We start from the raw sequence: 18508 nt of genomic DNA on the forward strand, positions 1-18508 counted from the left end.
CACACAGCAATTTCAAATTCAATTTTTAGCTATGGCCGCCTTTATTTATTTTTTTTTGTCTTGTTCCCTTCTAGATTTAATTAGAGGCGAGCTGAACGAGTGTGGCGGCCACTGTGGATTTACATTAGCAGCACGAGCCACTACATGCATAAAAAGCACTCCGGAATAGTGAAAAAACTTTTTTCCCAGCAAAATCTTTTTCCGCTTGCTTTGAATAATGCGAATTTTAAATTTCTTAAAAATTTTCACTTTTCTCACACCGCACTCCGCGAATACCAAACACTACAACCGTTTTCATACTGTGCGCAACAAAACAATGGCGGCCACGATAGTGAATTTTCTTATTCTGCGATTTTTTTTTCAAAAAATTTTTATTCACTGTGAAATACACTTTTTTCTTTGCTCTGCACATCCGAATTCGAACGAACACAGCCACTACTAAACCGACGTGTATCTCAGTCACACTGTATTAATGGTAGCTGTACTCGTTTTTCCCATTTACTTCTTTGCTATCGCACACAATGCGCGTACTCGTTGCCGAAGTAACGAATAAATATCTGCCTTCCTGTTCCCACTTAAAACAAGACTGCATTCACTTTCCCGTTCTACTGCATTGAGTCGTATTGGGAAGTTTGGAGATGCCACAAATAAGGCGTTTTTAAAAGGCAGTACTAAATTTAACAATAAAACAGCACCTGGTTATAATTCCATTAATTTCTCAAAAACCAATATTTAAATATATTTATTTTTTAATTCAAACTCTATGATTGGAAATCTAGTAGCGAAGCATTGCAACAAATTCACGACATTTTCAACTCGAGGTATGGCATCACTTGCATCGTCGGTGAAATAACACGCACTTTGCACTGCTTTATGCCTTCAGTAAAATATGTACTTGCCTATTTCTATGCACTTCCTTCGTAAATGCTTCAGATTATGTCCTTTTCTGAATTTTGCATTTACTAATTAAATTTTTCACAATTTTCTAATTTAAATTCACTGCGTGCAATGATTACACCCCGAAATGTGCCAGAGTCATGCTCCTACTCAATTTACACTGCTTTACCAACTTTCAGGGTTGCATCCAAAAATGTTGATTGTCAAATGTATTTGTTTTTGAATGCAGTAATTTAATGATTTTAAAACTTGCCAATAATTTTTGTTTACTGAAATTCATGCAGCGGTATCTGCCATTCTTTTAACGTTTAATGGTGAACCCTTTGTAGGAGTAGTCAGGAATCTCTTTAATCTCAGAGAAAACCGCCTTGTCAATGCGAGATGTGGGACTACCTTTGTTTTCCAACCAATATTTCCTAGTAGGGGACAAATGTTTTAGAAAATTGGAATAAATGAGGAAATGCTCACATTTCGTTGATTTTATCTTGGTCTCCCTCCAGTTTGCCGCGCACGGTGCCGTGGGAAGTATTCATGCACCATCCACGAAGTCCAAACACTTTAGCCTGCTTTTCTGTGTGCTGTTGGTATTAAATACATATTAAACATTTCATAGTAATCTAATAAAGGGTATAAATGAATTTTACTAACCTTCCTGAAAAAGACCCCTTTCGAAAACAAAAAATTGCATTATTATCTACATACTTATATTTGGCGTCATAATTACCTTGTACTCTTCCAAAGACTTCAAAATCTACACCGTAGATCCTTTTTGCTGCCATTTCGACTTCTTTAAAAGAAAATGCGTCTCCTTTTACAGATTCAGCCGTTTCAGGAAAAGATATAACACATATAAATATATTTATGAAAAGTATTTTATTGAAGGCAAAACTTTTATAAGCTGCCATAACAACAATGGTAAATTTATTGTTTTTATGACAACTAAACCAAAAATAAAACAAAATCAGCTGTTAAGTCTTGAGCTAACAACTGACAGGGTTTCAGTTCTACATCGATTATTTTGTAGTAACCAACTGCGGGAAATAGTACTTTAACCCTTTTATGATAAAATGAAATTGAACGTGCTTTTAATCATGCCTATTACAGTATTCGATGGATACCACCCGCACGGATCTAATTCGATTCGCACTACCATAACAAGTGAGTGAGGAGGATTAGATTTGTGCGAATAGCATCTCTCGGATACATGCCTATTCCTGAGGCCGAATCACGGCTCTCGTGATCGAGCAATATGTTTCGAAATTTTCTGTTTTGGCATCACCGCATTCGTGATCGGGTAGAAGCTATCGAAATTTGGCATCACCAAATTCGATATCGAGCAGACGTTCGAGTAAAATCTTTCGAAACACCATTCGACAGTAAATTTTGCATCGAAGAAGTTAAGAATTAGTATAAAACGTTAGTATATTTCTAGGAAAACTCTTGTTAACTTTAATAATTTTTTATATTTAAGGACAAACATAAACAAAATCAACAAAAAAAATTATTTCGGAATATATACAGAGCAACTGGACTTCGCGCTCAAGGAAGGACGGTAGTTCAAAGTTTTGGTCAAAACGTGTAGGTCATAGAAAAGCTAGTTATGCAAAAAATTAACCTTTCATAATCTTCAGGTTTTGAGCAACATTTTTGCAGTCTGATTTAACGCTTTCAAAATTCCATACAAATCTAATTTTCATTCTGTATCAATATGAATTTTTCAGAAGCTTTGAAAGGTTATTCTAAATATCCCAAATATAGTTTTTGGTCTGTCCAAGTGAAACAAAAAACATCATTGTCGGCCCATTCTATGGGCCCTGTCACACGGTCAGTATTTATAGACGTGATCCAAGTATCGCGATATTTATTGACGGTGTAGCATGCAGTATTGATGGATCGTGATCCATATCGCAAAATTTCTAAAAAATTTTAAATCTGGATCGCGGCGTTGAGATATCTCGAGTTATCGTGTACACGGACAGACGTGTATATATATTTTTTTGATTTTTTTGGACTTAGCACATTTGCGTACCAATGCATAACAACAAGTAAAAACGACATTACGGTAATTTTCTTTTTTGGCAATGATGTATTTTCAGTTATGCTATCTTACTGCATCAAAATCTCAATTTACATAAAAAGTGGACGGAGTCGATGTTCCTCCGCTTGACCATGACGAGGTACGAATAGCAATAACGCGGCTGAAAAACAAAAAGCTGCTGGAGCTGACAGCTTGCCAGCTAAGCTATTCAAATACGGTGGCGAGGAGTTAATAAGGTGCTTGCATTAACTCTTATGGCCAGATGAACGCATGCTAAGAGTACCTACAACTCCAGAGCAAGCTTTTCAGTCCTTCCGCGCTTTTCAGGCTTTCAGCTACACAATTCAGCTATTGCGGAAAGCCTGAAAAGCGCCGACCGCCCGAAAAGCTTGTTGTGGAGTTGTACTCTGAAACGCTGAGTTACATGGTTTTCGTTGTAGCATGCACCCTATTTTTATGGAAAAAAAATTAAAATTAATAAATAACAAGAGGTGGTCCAAACTTGTAAAAGAAAATCGTTTCTGACTATCGGGCCGACCTGACTGACTTCATTTTCAGAATCGGAAGAGCATTTGGGGAGGTTCTCTACCAGTTGCGTTTGCTTGTGCCTTTGGCCGCGCTTAGGGATTATAACCCTTACTAGGTAGACTTCACCTTCTGTGTTGCCGAAGAAGAAGGGCGGAATTCGTCCATTCTTTTTTGATCGTTCATATAAAGCAGCGGATAAAAATATAGGTACATGCGAAATGCAAAATTATCTATATAATTATATATATAATTTAGAGAACACCACTAATATTTTCTCCAAAACCACATCGACCTACATCTTTTTGCTTAATTTTTATCTCGCTTCCAACAGAGAATTGTTTTCGCACAAACCCTGCAAACCATTTTTTCAGAGCATTCTGAATTGTTGAGAAATTTCAAATAATTCGTAAAGATCTCATTTTTTGCTAAGTTTTATAAAATGAAATGAACTGTGCACACGTCGATTCTTTTACGTAATTTCGGAGGAAGATCACAATAACAATCTGCCTTATCCTGAGTTTCGCCAGAAAAAAATGCACCCGAAAATTTATCATCCGCCCATAGTAAAACCATGATAAAAGCATAGTAAGGTAAAACCGTTCTCTCAATGCGTTGGCCATGATTTTTTTTTGAAGTTTGCTAACATTTTAAAATCGTATAAAATTGAGAGTAAAAAAAGGAATTGTTCAAATTTGTTGTTGTTTGAGATTGAAAATGAGAATGTGTGTGTAAAATTTTAAAATTAAATTGCTTGCAAACGCCAAGAATTTGAAAAATTCCTCTCAGCGGTTCTACCTTCCTATTTTTTTATCATGAATAAAACCACGATAAAAATATAGCAAGGTATAACCGTTCTCTAAATTTGTCGGCCATGATTTTTTTTGAAGTTTGCCAACATTTTAAAATCATATAAATGTGAAAAAAAAATGAAATTGTTCGAAATTGTTGTTGCTTGAGATTGAAAATGAAAATGTGTGTGTAAGTTTGTGAGTAAATGTAAAAATAAAATTGTTTGGAAACGTCAAGAATGCGATTGTCCTTATATTTGCATTCGAGAATGAGCTGGATTTCACTTTCTCTCTTTTTACTATGGTTTTAGTTTTGTTTTTCGAACCTATTTCGAGTGTATTTCAAATTTACTCTGAACGTTGGAAAACCTCGATATGCATATTGGATATTGAGGGTAGTTTTCGAACGTTCGCCAAAATGTTTATGGGGAAGTAGTTAAAGTTCCTTGATACTTTGAAAACAACGTTTCTGTTTTCAAAAATTAAAACAAAATTTTGTATAAAGTTATTATAGAAAAATTTATAGCGATAAAAATTTCGATAACAAAATCGATAAAAATATCGAAAATAAAACCGATAAAAATATCGATTATTTTCGAAAATCTCTAAAATCCCAAAATAGTTCCCATGTGTCTCTCTCTATATCCTTTCCTCTTTAATTACCTTTATTTTTTTACCTTTCTTCCCCTATCTTCATCTTTACTTTTATCGGTATCCTCATCCTCATCTTTGGTTTTACTTTTATGTTAATCACTTTCTTCATCTACATATTGCCCTTATATAAATATATAAGTAAAGGGTTTAAGTTTACCTTGGTCCCCATTTTTGCCTTTATCTCTACGCATCCTTGTTTTTGTTTTTATTTTTACCTTTGCCTTTATCCTTTTCTTTATCTATGTTTACTTTCACTCTTGTACTGGTCTTTTTTTAAGGGTATTCTTTAACCTTTCATTAGCAAATTTTTGTTAAATTAATACCATATGCATACACACAAGAAGCACTTGTTTCAGCCCCAACCCTTTCCGTTGCACCATTTCTGTGTGCAATTTCCGTTGAATTTGCCAATTTACTCCCAAACAACCAACCGCCGCAAAATAAGTTTCACTTCAAAGAGTAGTTTCTCAGTTTTTCGAAGGTAGCCTCCGAAGTTAGCCTTCGAAGTTCGGACAAACATATTTCAAAAATTGTTTAACATCTGCGCGTATCTTAAATATAATCAAATTTGAAATTAATAAATTAAATATTTGTTGGTTGAAGTATTTGTTTGTAACTTTTATACCACATATACTTATGTGACACGTAAAGTTAAAAGGGACCTACGCTCAGAAAAAAAGATTTCGAGAAAAACGACGTTGAAGTTTACCAAGTTGATTTTGATGCTTCTGAACGTTTTAATGGATTGAAACTCGTTACTCGGGGGGTTTTCGGGGTCGCATTTTTCGGAAAAGGCATTTTTTTATACTTTCTTGCAATATTCCACATACCTTCAGCTTTCAGCTCCATATCAAAAAAAATTTTAAAACTAAATATTTTTGATAAAAAACGGATGAAATGGAGCTTTAGCGTAAAAACATTATTTGTTTTTTGTATTCCCAGTTGGAGTGACTGTTTGTTAGTAATTAGACAAGATATGGTGTCAAAAAGACACATCAATATTTTTTTCGAATGACCTACTACGGTACCACTGTGCAAATGAAACAAATTCGTTGAGGCGTTCGTGTGTTATGAGGTCACACACTAACAGCAATTAATTCTATATATAAAGATTAAAATTTAACTATAGTATGACAAATATCTTTTCAGAAGGAGCCAGGATGATTCATTTTACCAAATGCATGTATATAGTCGAAGACAACCACTTTCAAAACAATTTGGTTGAAACAGCATATAAAAACTGCGATTTTGTGATAAAATTAAACATTCTTTTAATTTTAGGTAACATTTGTTTACGTTATAAAATTTTCATACTCAAATTTGCGTTGTACTTAGTGTCAAAGGATTAGTCCTGCATGTAGATACTTAAATAACTTACAGTGCCTCATAAAATTTTTAACAAAATTATGTTTCTGATATAGAATTAGCTTCTATTTTACAAAGGTTGAACAATACGTTATGGTTAAATATATATAAAATATTTAGAAGAAAAATACTATGGTAGTAAAGTCTATGATTTAAAAAAGAATATGTAGAGTGTATGTTTTAATCGCTGCTGAAGCCATTAACTTGTCCCGCCTTCGCAAGTGCCTTCGCAACCATGAAAGTGTTACTCATTAACATGGCCACTGTCATGGGTCCAACGCCGCCAGGCACCGGTGTTATGTGGCCTGCCACTTTACGAACTTCTGCAAGTATGAAAATTAAAAAGTCTATTACATAAATTTATAAATAACTACCCAACTCTGTGTTATCTTGAACAATTATTTGCAAGAAAATATTATTAATTCTAAGTTGTTTCTGCTTGTATGGTCTCCAAAAAACAATTCAATTTATAATCATTTGTCAATATCATTTTCACTGTGTGATAGCCAAAAAACCAGAACGAGTTTCCTCTATATTTTCTGAAATGCACCTAGAGTCCGACTGATTCCCAATTTTTTGGCGATGCCGGTGCCGATTAATTGGCCGGAGGGCAAAGAATCGGCCGATGCCGATTCCTAAAAAACAACTACCTGAATATAAATTCATTCAAGAACAAATGTTTCTGATAAACTTTTATAATAACAAAAGAAAAACTTAAAAAAATAACATTACAAGGCAAATAATCATTCAAGAATTTATTCACTTACTTATGTACATTAGACTGAATCAGCAAAAAAAGTGGCGGTTTTTCCACCGGGTTTACAAAATGTATTATATTTTAAGACGTCCACCAAATTATTTCGGAAAAGTATTAAGATTTACGTAGCTCGACCGATTTGAAAATACCTCCAAAAAATATGACAAAATGTGACAAAACAGATTAATCTTAAAAAATGTGCATAAAAATATTTAAAAATCTTTTCAACGGAATCGTAATAAGGAGATTTTGATGCTATTTTTTTTACCTTTTTAAAAAATTGGTTTCCAAAAGCTTGAATAACTGAGCCAAAACTATGATTTAGACTTATGGGATCTCAGTAGAAAGGTATTTTTATGTCCAACAAAGTCATTCGTGTCCCATTTGTTTTTCTTTTTTTTTTGCAAATACTAAAAAATAAAAACAAATTAAATTGAATGATTTTATTCGCAAAGAAAAAAAGGTGAGAAAATACCTTTCCAATGCTACCTCAGAAGTCTAAATCGGAAGAGTTTAAGTTCAGTTATTCAAGTTTTTCTTTGAAAAAAGTTAAAAAAATAGCATCAAAAATCTCATTATTACGATTCCGTTGAATTTTTTTTTTCTGGAAATATTTTTATGCAAATTTTTTAAGCTTAGACCGTTTTGTCATTTAAGAGATTTTTTCAAAAAAAAAAAAGGAAACTATTTTTATTCATAAAAAACTCCATTATGTAAGAAGAAGAGATATTTAGTGATAAAAGAGAGAACCGTTTTTAAATAGGAGTAGCTTTACGCTATCCTAAAAAATCTTGGCAACCTCACATACCAGGTTTTGCATTTTCTTGATACGCAGTTTTGTACTTTATGTACATACGATTAAGTTATAAATATTTCCCTGGAGCTACGCCATACATATTTTTTGTCCCCTGCCTCCTCTCACTTCCGGCACATGCACGTGTTTGCAAAATGATGACGAAGACATTTTGTATGGAAAATCATTTATGCCCATACATATATTTGAAACAAATAGACATAATTAGAAGATATCAACTAATACCAAACGAAAGGAAAAAACTTGAATTTTTTACTAAAGAAAACAAAAACAAAATCATTCGAGCATTTTACGAGCATTTTGGTAATAAAAGGTTTTAGTTGATTTTTATACCTTTCATGAGCATGAAATGGTATTATAACTTTGGTCCGATGTTTGTAAGTACCAGAACAAAAAGAGATAGACCCATTAAAATGTATACTTATATGATCAGAACGTCGAGCTGAGTTGATTTAACCATGTCCGTCTGTCCGTCTGTCCGTCTGTCCGTCTGTCCGTCTGTCCGTCTGTCTGTCTGTTTGTATGCAATCTAGTCTCTCAGTTTTCGAGATATCCGTATCAAATTTGGTATGTGGGTGTATTTTTATAATGTATTAATCATTTGTCGGAACCGGAAGAATCGGACCACTATAACATATAGCTCCCATACACCTGATTGTTCAGATATGAGATTTTTCGTTATAACTTCTCCATTTATGCAGCTACGAACATGAAATTTTGCAGTACTTGCACCCATTGTCAACAGAATACTTACAGTGAAAATTACAAAGATCGGGTCACTATAACCTATAGCCCCCATACAACTGATTGTTCAGATATAAAATTTTTCGTTATAACTCCTCCATTTATATCGCTAGGAACATGAAATTTCGCACTGTTTTCAATAATTATCAACAGAAAACTTACAGTGAAAATTAAAAAGATCGGGTAACTATAACCTATAGCTCCCATACAACTGATTGTTCAGATATGAGATTTTTCGTTATAATTCATCCATTTATGTAGCTAGGACCATGAAGTTTCGCGCCGTTTTCACTCATTATCAACAGAAGACTTACAGTGAAAATAACAAAGATCGGGTCACTATAACCTGCAGACCCCATACAACTGATTGTTCAGATATGAGGTCTTTTATCATAACTCCTCCATTTATGCAGCTAGGAACATGAAATTTCGCACCACTTTCACTCATTATTTACAGAATACTTACAGTGAATATAACAAGGATCGGATGACTACAACATATATCTTCCATACATCTGATTGTTCAGATATGGGATTTTACGGTAAAACTCCTTTATTTGAACAGCTAAAACCGATAAATTTCGTAAGATATTTTATAATTAATAATACAAAGTCTACTGAGAAAATCATCAAAATCTATGCTGTATAAGCTTTATCTCCTATAGCACTGATTGTTCAGATACCAGTTTTTGCCATATATCTCCTTTATGTAGGAAACTAAACCCAATAAATTGTGTTACCGGTTTACATACCGATCACATAGCAGTGAAAATCACTTAGATTGGTGCCATATAAAGTATATCTTCCATACCTCTCATTGTTTAGATGCGATTTTTTATATAAGTATGTAACTCTTCTATCGATGTATGCAGACGTATTCAAAAGCAGTGATCTGTCAAAGTAAAATTTGCAGATGTTCATGAAAGGTATGAAGCCTTCGGCATAGCCGAAGACAGCGCTGCTCTTACTTGTTTCAACAATTCTTGGTCTTAAAAAGCTAAATTTTTGTCGAATTTATTTAAAATTTATACACAATAATATTTCTATTGCTCCAAAGCAGGGGTCGGCATTCTAACACATTCAAACGATTCAAAACTGAGACTGTGTGCATTAAATGCACTGCTCAGCTGCCGCTCTTCGTATATGTATGTACGTGTGAAACACACATGTGCTCAGAAAGCGCTCAGTGAGCTAAGGCCTGCCGACCACTACTGCTCTAGAGAACTCATATTCCGAAAATGAAAGTTATATCTGCAAAATCTTAGTTGCTCGAGCGCATTAAGGGCTCAAAATAGACCCCAAAATAAGCCAATATTTACCGTTGTTTCTACGACAGAAACTGAACTGAGCCCTTACAAAAATGAATCTATAGGTTTGGAATGTTATCTTTGAAACGCCGCTTTTTTCTTCAAAATCGCTTCATTGGTTCTTGTGCAATCGCTAAAAATTACAACTGCACAAACTTATTTTCTTCAAAACGTTTGAATGGTTTTCTAACTGAAGCTACTAAATACGAGCTATTTACTATAATTATTCACCAGACGCTAACGAAAATAAATTTTTTCTGTGTCACCTCGTATGTGGCATTGCATTTGGTGGATACGAGGTATTGCGCGACAAGCGAGGATATGTATGTATATACAAAATTTTAATAAAATGATCTGTTTGTTGCACAGAATTGGGCTGTAAATATGTACTTGTGTATGTGTATATGCATCCATAACCCACCTTCAAAATCTACATCGCCAACAAGCTTAGTTTTACCCGGCTCTTTTGCGGCTATACGTGTTATACCAATATCGATGACGCACGCACCAGGCTTAACCATATCCATTTGTACAAGTCCCGGTTTACCAACAGCTGTTATTATTATATCTGCCCCTTGACAGTGTTTCTTCAATTGATCTGGTGGTGTATTGCGGTGACAAATAGTTACAGTGGCATCCATACCTTTCAATTCATGATGGCCATCTGTGTGCAGTAGCATCGCTGTTGGCATGCCAACATTCTTGGAACGTCCAATGACAACAACATTCTTACCAATCGTAGGTATTTCAGTGCGTCGCAATAGCTCGTACACGCCTAACGGTGTAGCTGGTATGATAGTGTTCATGTCGAGCGCCAAACGGCCAATGTTGACCTCATTGAAGCCATCGACATCTTTCGATGACGCCACTGCATTACAAATAATACGTTCGTTGATGTGATTCGGCACAGGTAATTGCACTAAAATTCCATCGACTTCTGCATCGTTGTTCAATTTTTTTATACAGTTTAAGAGCTCTTCCTGGGATGTAGTTTCGGGTAGTTGAATCGTGTTGCTTACAATCCCAACAGTTTTGGCGGCTATCATCTTATTTTTCACATATGTCTGACTTGCTGGATCGTTGCCTACCAAAATAGCCGTAAGCGTAGGTGAGCGATTTCCCTGTGCGACAAATTCAGCAATTTTTTCCTTGAGCTCTGTTTTAATCTTTTCAGCTATTGCCTTACCATCGATGATTTGTGCCTCGTGACTGTAAAGAGAGGGTGTATTTCATTTTTAAATCAAATTCTTAAAATAATAACGTATCTAACAACTAAAATCGCTTAATAAAAATTTCTCTATTGCTTATGGGGAGGGGACTGTGACAGAAATAGCTGCTCAAGAAGGTTCCCACGTATTCCTGCTGAAAATTTCGTTGTTAAAAGTGTAAAACGATATGGCCGACCAATCACAGAATAAGTATACGAATGCAAATATTTAAGAAAGATCATCATGAAGGAGCTGTAACATCGCTGGGCAACTAAACATCCATCAGCGGCGAACCGTATTTAACCATTTGGAAATAGATGGATAGGAAAAGACACTCGTAAGATGGGGAACTTCATCGAAATCGAGCTATTTTGGAAGCGCAGTGGATATGAAGAATGAATCACATAGAGTAATAACGTACGTAAATGATCGTAGTCCAATAAGGATGAAACTAAACAAGCGCTGCTCAAACCAGTATTGGCTCCTTTTGTAAAAAGCCATAATGTAGTAAACAATCAGCAGTTAAAGTCTACTTAATGTTTTGTGCAATTAAAAATTCGATGAGCGTGAGACGTAAAGTCTAAAGTGGAATTACTGTTACCCAAATTAGAACACATTCTCAAAAAAAGTTGATAGCAAAATATTGCAATTTTGTTTTGATGACGAAATGATTTTTTTTCTTGCTGCCAAATGAATTAATAAATTTTTCTTAAATCTTAAATTCACATAAGCCTTGGCATTTTTGGCTAGGTTCGGCTTAGATACTGCTATTAAAGAGTACAAGTAATACATCTTGCCACCATATTTTGTGTTGCATTGCGTTCGATTTATGAGAAAAGGGCTACTTTCGTAGGTTATGTTGATACTGTCAGTAGTGGACTATTTACCATTTGGAGGGGAGAACTCAACAAAGAGAGGAAACAAAAATCTGTTTAACAGGTTACACTTCTTCTCCTTGATAAGCGCTGTAACCACCTAAGCTCAGTTGTTTCTCTTCGTTTTGGATTAGACTGACCAGGCTTAATTTCCAGTCATCGGAAATGCGTTCATCTGACAATATCGATGGCTGAGTGGAATATAGATCTATCTCGGCAGCCAGTTCAAAAACGCCCTATCTCAGAAAACTTTTCAAGAACGCCCTATTTTAGAATTTGATTGAAAATCCCCCCTATTTCATAATTTTATTGAAAACCCGAATTTGGTTGAATAACGCACTATCTCACAACTCGGTTAAAAAAACGCCCTATCTCAAACGAAAAAACATTGAACATAAGCTGGGAGAGGGCATTTTTGAACCGGCGGCTGAGAGAGGGCATTCTTCAACCAAATTCTGAGATAGGGCGTTTTCGAACTGGCTGCCGAGATACGTCGATCTTCCACTCAGCCATCGATATTCTGCATAAAAGATGATGAATGAATGATCAGACTTCTCTCCGCCGCACTTGAATAGCGCAGCATGCAGGTCGCCAGGACCAACAGCTTTTTTGCTTTTCAGGGGCGAAATTGGTATTCGCACTTCGTCATAGTCAGACGGTGGAACATCTCTGTCATCATCATCAACTGGGGGCTCCAGTTCATATTCTCCAATGATTTCAGTGCTGCTACCATTAAATATGATGGACACGTGTTTCCTAAATTATTGCGATACGTTGTGGACATCGCTCATAGGGTCGCCGGGGCCTGGTCTTGAAACCTTCTGCAAGTCGCTAAAATTTTTGGTAAAATTTTCTGGCGTTTTTCGTAAAATACGTATCGCTTCCCTCTTTAGCTCCCAGATAGCTCCCGTTGCGTCCGCTCACACCGTGTGTCTGTAGCCGGCGCATCTTTTTCTCTACAGCATTCCTTATCATACCAGTTGTTCTTTCAGGCTCGTGGTACGTAATGAGTGGGAAATGTGGTTCCCCTGCTCGCCACGGTTGCCACTTCCAAATTCTTTGTGTACCAAAAAGTGTATTAAAATTTAAAAACTTTACCGAAATATATTTTTATATGGATTAAACTATTAAAATTGTTTCGTAAGAGTCCAGTTTTTTTAATGCCGTCTAACACGGGGCCTAGCATTGTCATCCTAGATCATACATTCATCAATATACCAGACTTACTCTCTCTCTCTCAGGAATTGTCCCTTTCAGGAATAATTACCATGTAGGGATAATTTCGGTAGCATTTTGTCTGTGCGCTTGATGATGGGATGCTTACTATGTTGCTCTATAGTAAAGCGCTCCAGCAAAGCCTCGTTGCGAATTAGTATGGCTAGAGGTGGTATATCTGTGAGATTACCGGTTCTTTCGTGGGACAGGTACGTATACATGGATCTTGTAATGGCTACACAGACCAATTGGTGCTTGACTTTTGGCTTCCAGGACTGTGCTGAATACATAATAATCGGTATGATCACTGTATTGGATAGCCAAACCGACAGTTAGGGGTATTCCCCCAAGTTTTATTTACCATTTAGTCTCTGACAAGACATTATTGGCAACGATGATATGACTTCCAGTTGAGTCTTTTGTTCGGGGTTATCCCTATATACTTCGCCGTTTGAGATAATTCAATCTACGAAATTTCCGGTGGGGATTAATTCAAATTGACCATTGTTCTTTTCATGAAGGTAACGAGGGTGGACTTAAGTGGGTTTGTTGACATACCCTTTTCAGAGCACCATTTCTAATTCAGTTTTAGGGCTGTCTGCCATCTAAAGGCAATATTGTCTTCATTACAGGCCACCACGTAGACTAGAGAAGAGTAGCTTATCTCCATAGGCAAAAGTGTTAAATTCATTGCCTGTTAAGTTTTCCAGGGACTCATCTCTACTACCTCATAGTTCGGTTATTATAGTTCTGGATTCAACGTGCTTATAATCGTTGGATTTTGTTTCGTATGGTTAGCAGAGTTAGACAATGTAATATGCAGTAGATTCCCCGATTAATATGCTTCTTTGCCTACAAATAAAGGTTTGAACTTTAAATAGGTATCTTATTTGGCCAGTTGCCTCTCTCCTTTGCGGATTTGCGCCAGGTGTTCATCCCAAGTGTGGACAGGTCCTTCTGCAGTTGGTCCTTCCATTGTGTTTGTGAGCGCCTTGCTACGCGGTTCTTGCGTAGGTATAAACAAGGTATATTAGGTAAATTTCTTACTCCATAATTTAGGTGGTCACACTATTCCGAAATACGCTGGACTCAATGGCACATATCTTGAGCGTATTTGTACAGTGTAAAAAAATGCCGATTGAAATTAACAAAATGAAAATTTGGTTGCATAGAAGCATGGCAACCCTGATGGCAAATATTTTCCGACCAAAGTTCTCAACAATACCTTTCATTTGATATCCATATTGCGATATTTTAAATAAATTGTATTGAATTCAAAATAAGTGGCAACCTTGTACTATTATCGTAAGGGATATTATTTTGTATATAGGGAAAGCATTGTTTAAGAACCTTCTCTTGGTACCCATGAATAGTAATATTCTACCTTTTTTCTAAAAAAAATTTAAATAAATATTCGATTCAAAATAAGTGGCAACCCTATTAAAAATATTTTTGAATTAGGGATCTTCAAAATATTTTCCATTTGATACCCATATTATGATGTTTTCATTAATTTCTAACTTATTTGGAATAGGTGGCAACCTTATACGATAACCTTAGAATCCACAATATTATCTGTGTATAAAATTTCGTCAAAATCGTTAGAGCCGTTTCCGAGAACGCTACGGATATATATATATACAAGAATTGCTCGTTTAATGTAATAATATTAATTTCATCTGATTTCCCTTGATGGCTAATACTATTTAAAATAAATGTAGCCTAAGTCGGATGGGCCCTTTCCCTTTAATGGAGCTTTTCATTTGGCTCCCAAACAATAGTTTAACGTTTGACTAGCCATACATATATATGTAGGTGTAGTTCAAGCACGTTTGCCACTTGTTAAAATAAGAAAAAAACAACCGAATTGAAAAAATACAACCAAATTTTTTGATCTACTTACCCTATACACAATTTGGCGAACGTTCGAAAATTACCTTCGATATCCAATATGAATATCGAACTGAGAACGAACTCATAACCAAGGTGTATTAAACAAGGTGTGATTGACAACTCAGTGCGGCTCTCTTTTAAGGTACTATAATGTCAAAAAGTATAAACAAACGAATTAACCCTTAGTGATGCATGTATCTTGTCAGCACTGATACCAAGGCTCTTATTTTGATTATAGTTTTGTTTTACTTACATTACCTGGAATATATATATATTTTGTCAATAAAATAAAATAAAAATTGTTTATAAAATCGTTTTAGCAATTTTCTTGTTTTTAATTGCCCAAGTTTTATGCTTTTGTGCGTTTATTTTCATATTTAAATTTTGTATCCTAAACATTATTCGACACTTATAGAAGTATGATTTTACATTTGTTTCCAATTTTATATGAGAGCTTAACTCTAACAATTTTGAAATTAAATTTTTTTTATGCGAAATAGTTTGGGTATAAATGAGCTCGTTTGAAAGTGCTTGACTCGGACGGACAACAAATGAAATCACTTTCCTTGAAGTGGTTTTCAAAAACGCGAGATGAATCACGTAGTACAACATTACATCGCTGCCGTCTTAACTCGCAACTAGGTGGTTTCAAACATCGCTCTATTTTCGTGTCCTGACTTTTATTGCATACAGCGCACCGTTCAAAAGTTTTGCTCCGTTTCATCTTGGTTTCCTTACATTAAATATTTAAGAAAAGTCGAACGAGCATATTTACTTATTACCAAACTATAAATGTGCTTACTTGCTCTCCTCGGCGGTTTATATCTTAACAATTTCACGTTTATTAAGAAAATTTGTTGCTTGAAAAATTTCTGTGTAATTTTTTTTAAACAAATTCAAATTTTAAAAAAAAATATTTTCAAATGGGTTAACAATTCATTTCAATTTGACATTATAGCCTGTTTCTTATGAGAGCAATGTCAAAATCAATCACACTTTGTTGAATACATTTTGCTCATAACCAACCTTTGTTCTCCAACGTTCATAGTGTATTGTAAATACATTCGAGATGGGTTCGAAAAAAAAAATAAAACCATAGTAACAAGAGAGGAAGTGGAATCCAGCTCATTTTCGAATGGAAATATAAAGCTGATGCCAGATAAAACTTTGTAGCTTTGCGTGACATTTATAGCTTAGCCAGCAAAGCGCCAGACGCAAAAGGTATGCCACAATGAACGCCAAGAAATCCATTTTGCACTGCGTTTTTACTCGTCAAAATTGCTGTGGATTTTACATACTTTGCTTTAAAATTATCAGCAATGTAATTTAGTTTTATGTTTCTGCATAAATACTCGAATTTGGACGAAACAAAATAAATATTAAACCGGCTGATTGTCAAAGCGCACAAAAAGATGGGAGTTGGCCATCTTTTCGCTTCGCGCTCCAGCTTCAATGATCTATGTGTCGTGCTTTGTGCATTTTCATACAATTCATCTTATCTGTTAAAGCGAATCTGTCACGTAAAGCGAAGCAAAAATTTTATGTGGCATCAGCTTAATACAATCACTCTCTCTCTCATTAAAATTCCAATTCGATAATGGGCTGGATTTCAAATTTATAACGAAGGAAAAATTCATTGTATAACGAAGGTTCCGTTTTGCTGGAGAATGGCCTAGTTCTCGAATCGAATACTAACCTATTTCACATTCGTTATCGAAGGTGAGACTTGAAAAAATGTTAGTTTTCCTATCATTTTCGAATTGTTAACCAAGCCCAATGTTTATTGTGTATCTATTTCAAAAAGCAAAACGTATTACAAAAAACAAAAGTTCAACAATTTTATTGAGCTTGAGACCGTTTTTTAATGCAAATTTTGTGCAAAAACAACATTAATTTACATTTTGGTAGAAGTTATAGCTGCTATTTCAGAAAACAAAAATTATTGAAATACTTGTGCATTCAATTACATGTTTACTTTTTATATCGAGCCCTAACCGTCAAAAAGGCGTAAGCGACAAAAAGTAAATTTTTCAGTAGGCATTTTTTTCTTATTAACACTGTAATTACTGTAGATACTAATGTGTAGGTTAATGAGCAAGTTAAGATTGATGTTAGGTATATTATACTGGTGGATTTATTTGCCCATCTTTAATGAAACAGGTGATTTTGTCGCTTACGCCCTTTTTGCCGTCACCAAAAAAGGCTACAGCTCGCAATTGCGGCGGTTAAGTCAAAAGAGATATAAAAAGAAACACATTTTTTGCCTTATTGAAGTGCAAAATTTAAAAAACGCGAACATCCTCCGGCTGAATATTCCACGAGGGCGCCGACTGGTAATGGGCACCCCATTTTTTAGGTTCTGTACGATGTCAGAACGGTGTCCGGCGGAGATCAGAAATCAGTGCCATGTGCTCAAGCTCCTCAACATATGGAAATAGTTTTCGATCATAGCCTATGGAGGTAACGGAGAAGCCAACCTCTTGAAAAAGGGTCTGGGTTGGAACAAGGTGTTAGACGACCCGTGCTGATGTTCAGCCTGGCTGGGGACCGGGATTAATCAGCCTCATTGCGTAGGTCGTAAATTGGGCTAAATTGTACGACTCGACAACAGTAGCATTGTCTATTGTCGTAATGAAATAAGTAAACGACCAAAATCGTCGAAAACTATACAGTGCTGCCAAGTTATTAAAGACGATGCTTTCCGTATATTTTGTTAGACTTTTCATAAGTAAAAATATTTTGTGAATATTACTTTCTTCATATGAATGATATCACATTTTTTGTTTAATTCCAGGCCTATCAAACAGGTTTAGAGCATTTGAGCAAAAACAACATTTGACTGTATTTTGTTGTTGCTTCTGGCATCGAAAGTGTCAAAAACTGTTTTGATTTTTTTTTTCTTCTACATCAAAGCGTGCCATGTGAAATACAAAAAAGATAAAAAATTTAAATTGAAAAAAAGAGAAAATTGTTGCAACTTTCTTTCTTAGTAAATTGGTTTGATTCTCAAAGTATTGATTCATCCTGTGTCAGGCCCAGTAATCAGCGCAGGGATGATAAATGAGTTTTATAATTTTGTTCCAAATGGCCAACAAAAATGTACTAAATTAGCAGAAAAAGTACCAGCAATTAACAGACCATACATACATAGTTATATGATTTAAATTAGATAAAATTCTCTGTATAAAAATTATTTGCTGAAATTTAAAACACATAAGCAAAACATGATATAAAACGTGGCGTAACGAAGATGGAAGAGATATTTATGTATATATGAATGGTTTAAAAAAAAGCCATCAAAATCCTAAGTTTTCAATACAATTGACAAATGAAGACATACATCAAGTTAATCGAAAAATTCTCGAACAAAAAAAACAGTTGCATTTAATGGAATCGAATTTTCGCAAAAATTATTTGCAAAAAAA

At 35.0% G+C, this 18508-nt stretch overlaps 2 protein-coding genes across 3 annotated transcripts in view; both read right to left on the bottom strand.

Annotated features, from left to right (window-relative positions):
• Positions 1 to 1866, bottom strand: part of LOC118744719 (acylphosphatase-2) — a gene marked incomplete in the record, with an annotated part of 12169 nt that extends 10303 nt beyond the window's left edge. Inside the window, 4 exon segments of the mRNA XM_036477945.1 lie at positions 1 to 1313; positions 1366 to 1475; positions 1546 to 1562; positions 1622 to 1866. Of these exon segments, the coding sequence (XP_036333838.1) occupies positions 1199 to 1313; positions 1366 to 1475; positions 1546 to 1562; positions 1622 to 1802 (423 nt within the window).
• Positions 1867 to 5987: 4121 nt separating this feature from the next.
• Positions 5988 to 18508, bottom strand: part of LOC118744709 (bifunctional methylenetetrahydrofolate dehydrogenase/cyclohydrolase, mitochondrial) — a 29470-nt gene continuing 16949 nt past the window's right edge. Inside the window, exons 2-3 of one of the 2 annotated variants that reach the window (XM_036477922.1) lie at positions 10314 to 11101; positions 5988 to 6593 (exon numbers count right to left, since the gene is read on the bottom strand). In XM_036477922.1, coding sequence (XP_036333815.1) covers positions 6451 to 6593; positions 10314 to 11101 — 931 coding nt within the window. In that variant the 3' untranslated portion in view covers positions 5988 to 6450. The remainder of the gene's footprint in view (positions 6594 to 10313; positions 11102 to 18508) is intronic. The other variant, XM_036477931.1, reaches the window with a different exon arrangement.

Source organism: Rhagoletis pomonella, unplaced genomic scaffold (assembly GCF_013731165.1).
Source record: "Rhagoletis pomonella isolate Grant_MI unplaced genomic scaffold, Rhpom_1.0 Rhpom_scaffold_00001, whole genome shotgun sequence".
NCBI lineage: Eukaryota > Metazoa > Arthropoda > Insecta > Diptera > Tephritidae > Rhagoletis > Rhagoletis pomonella.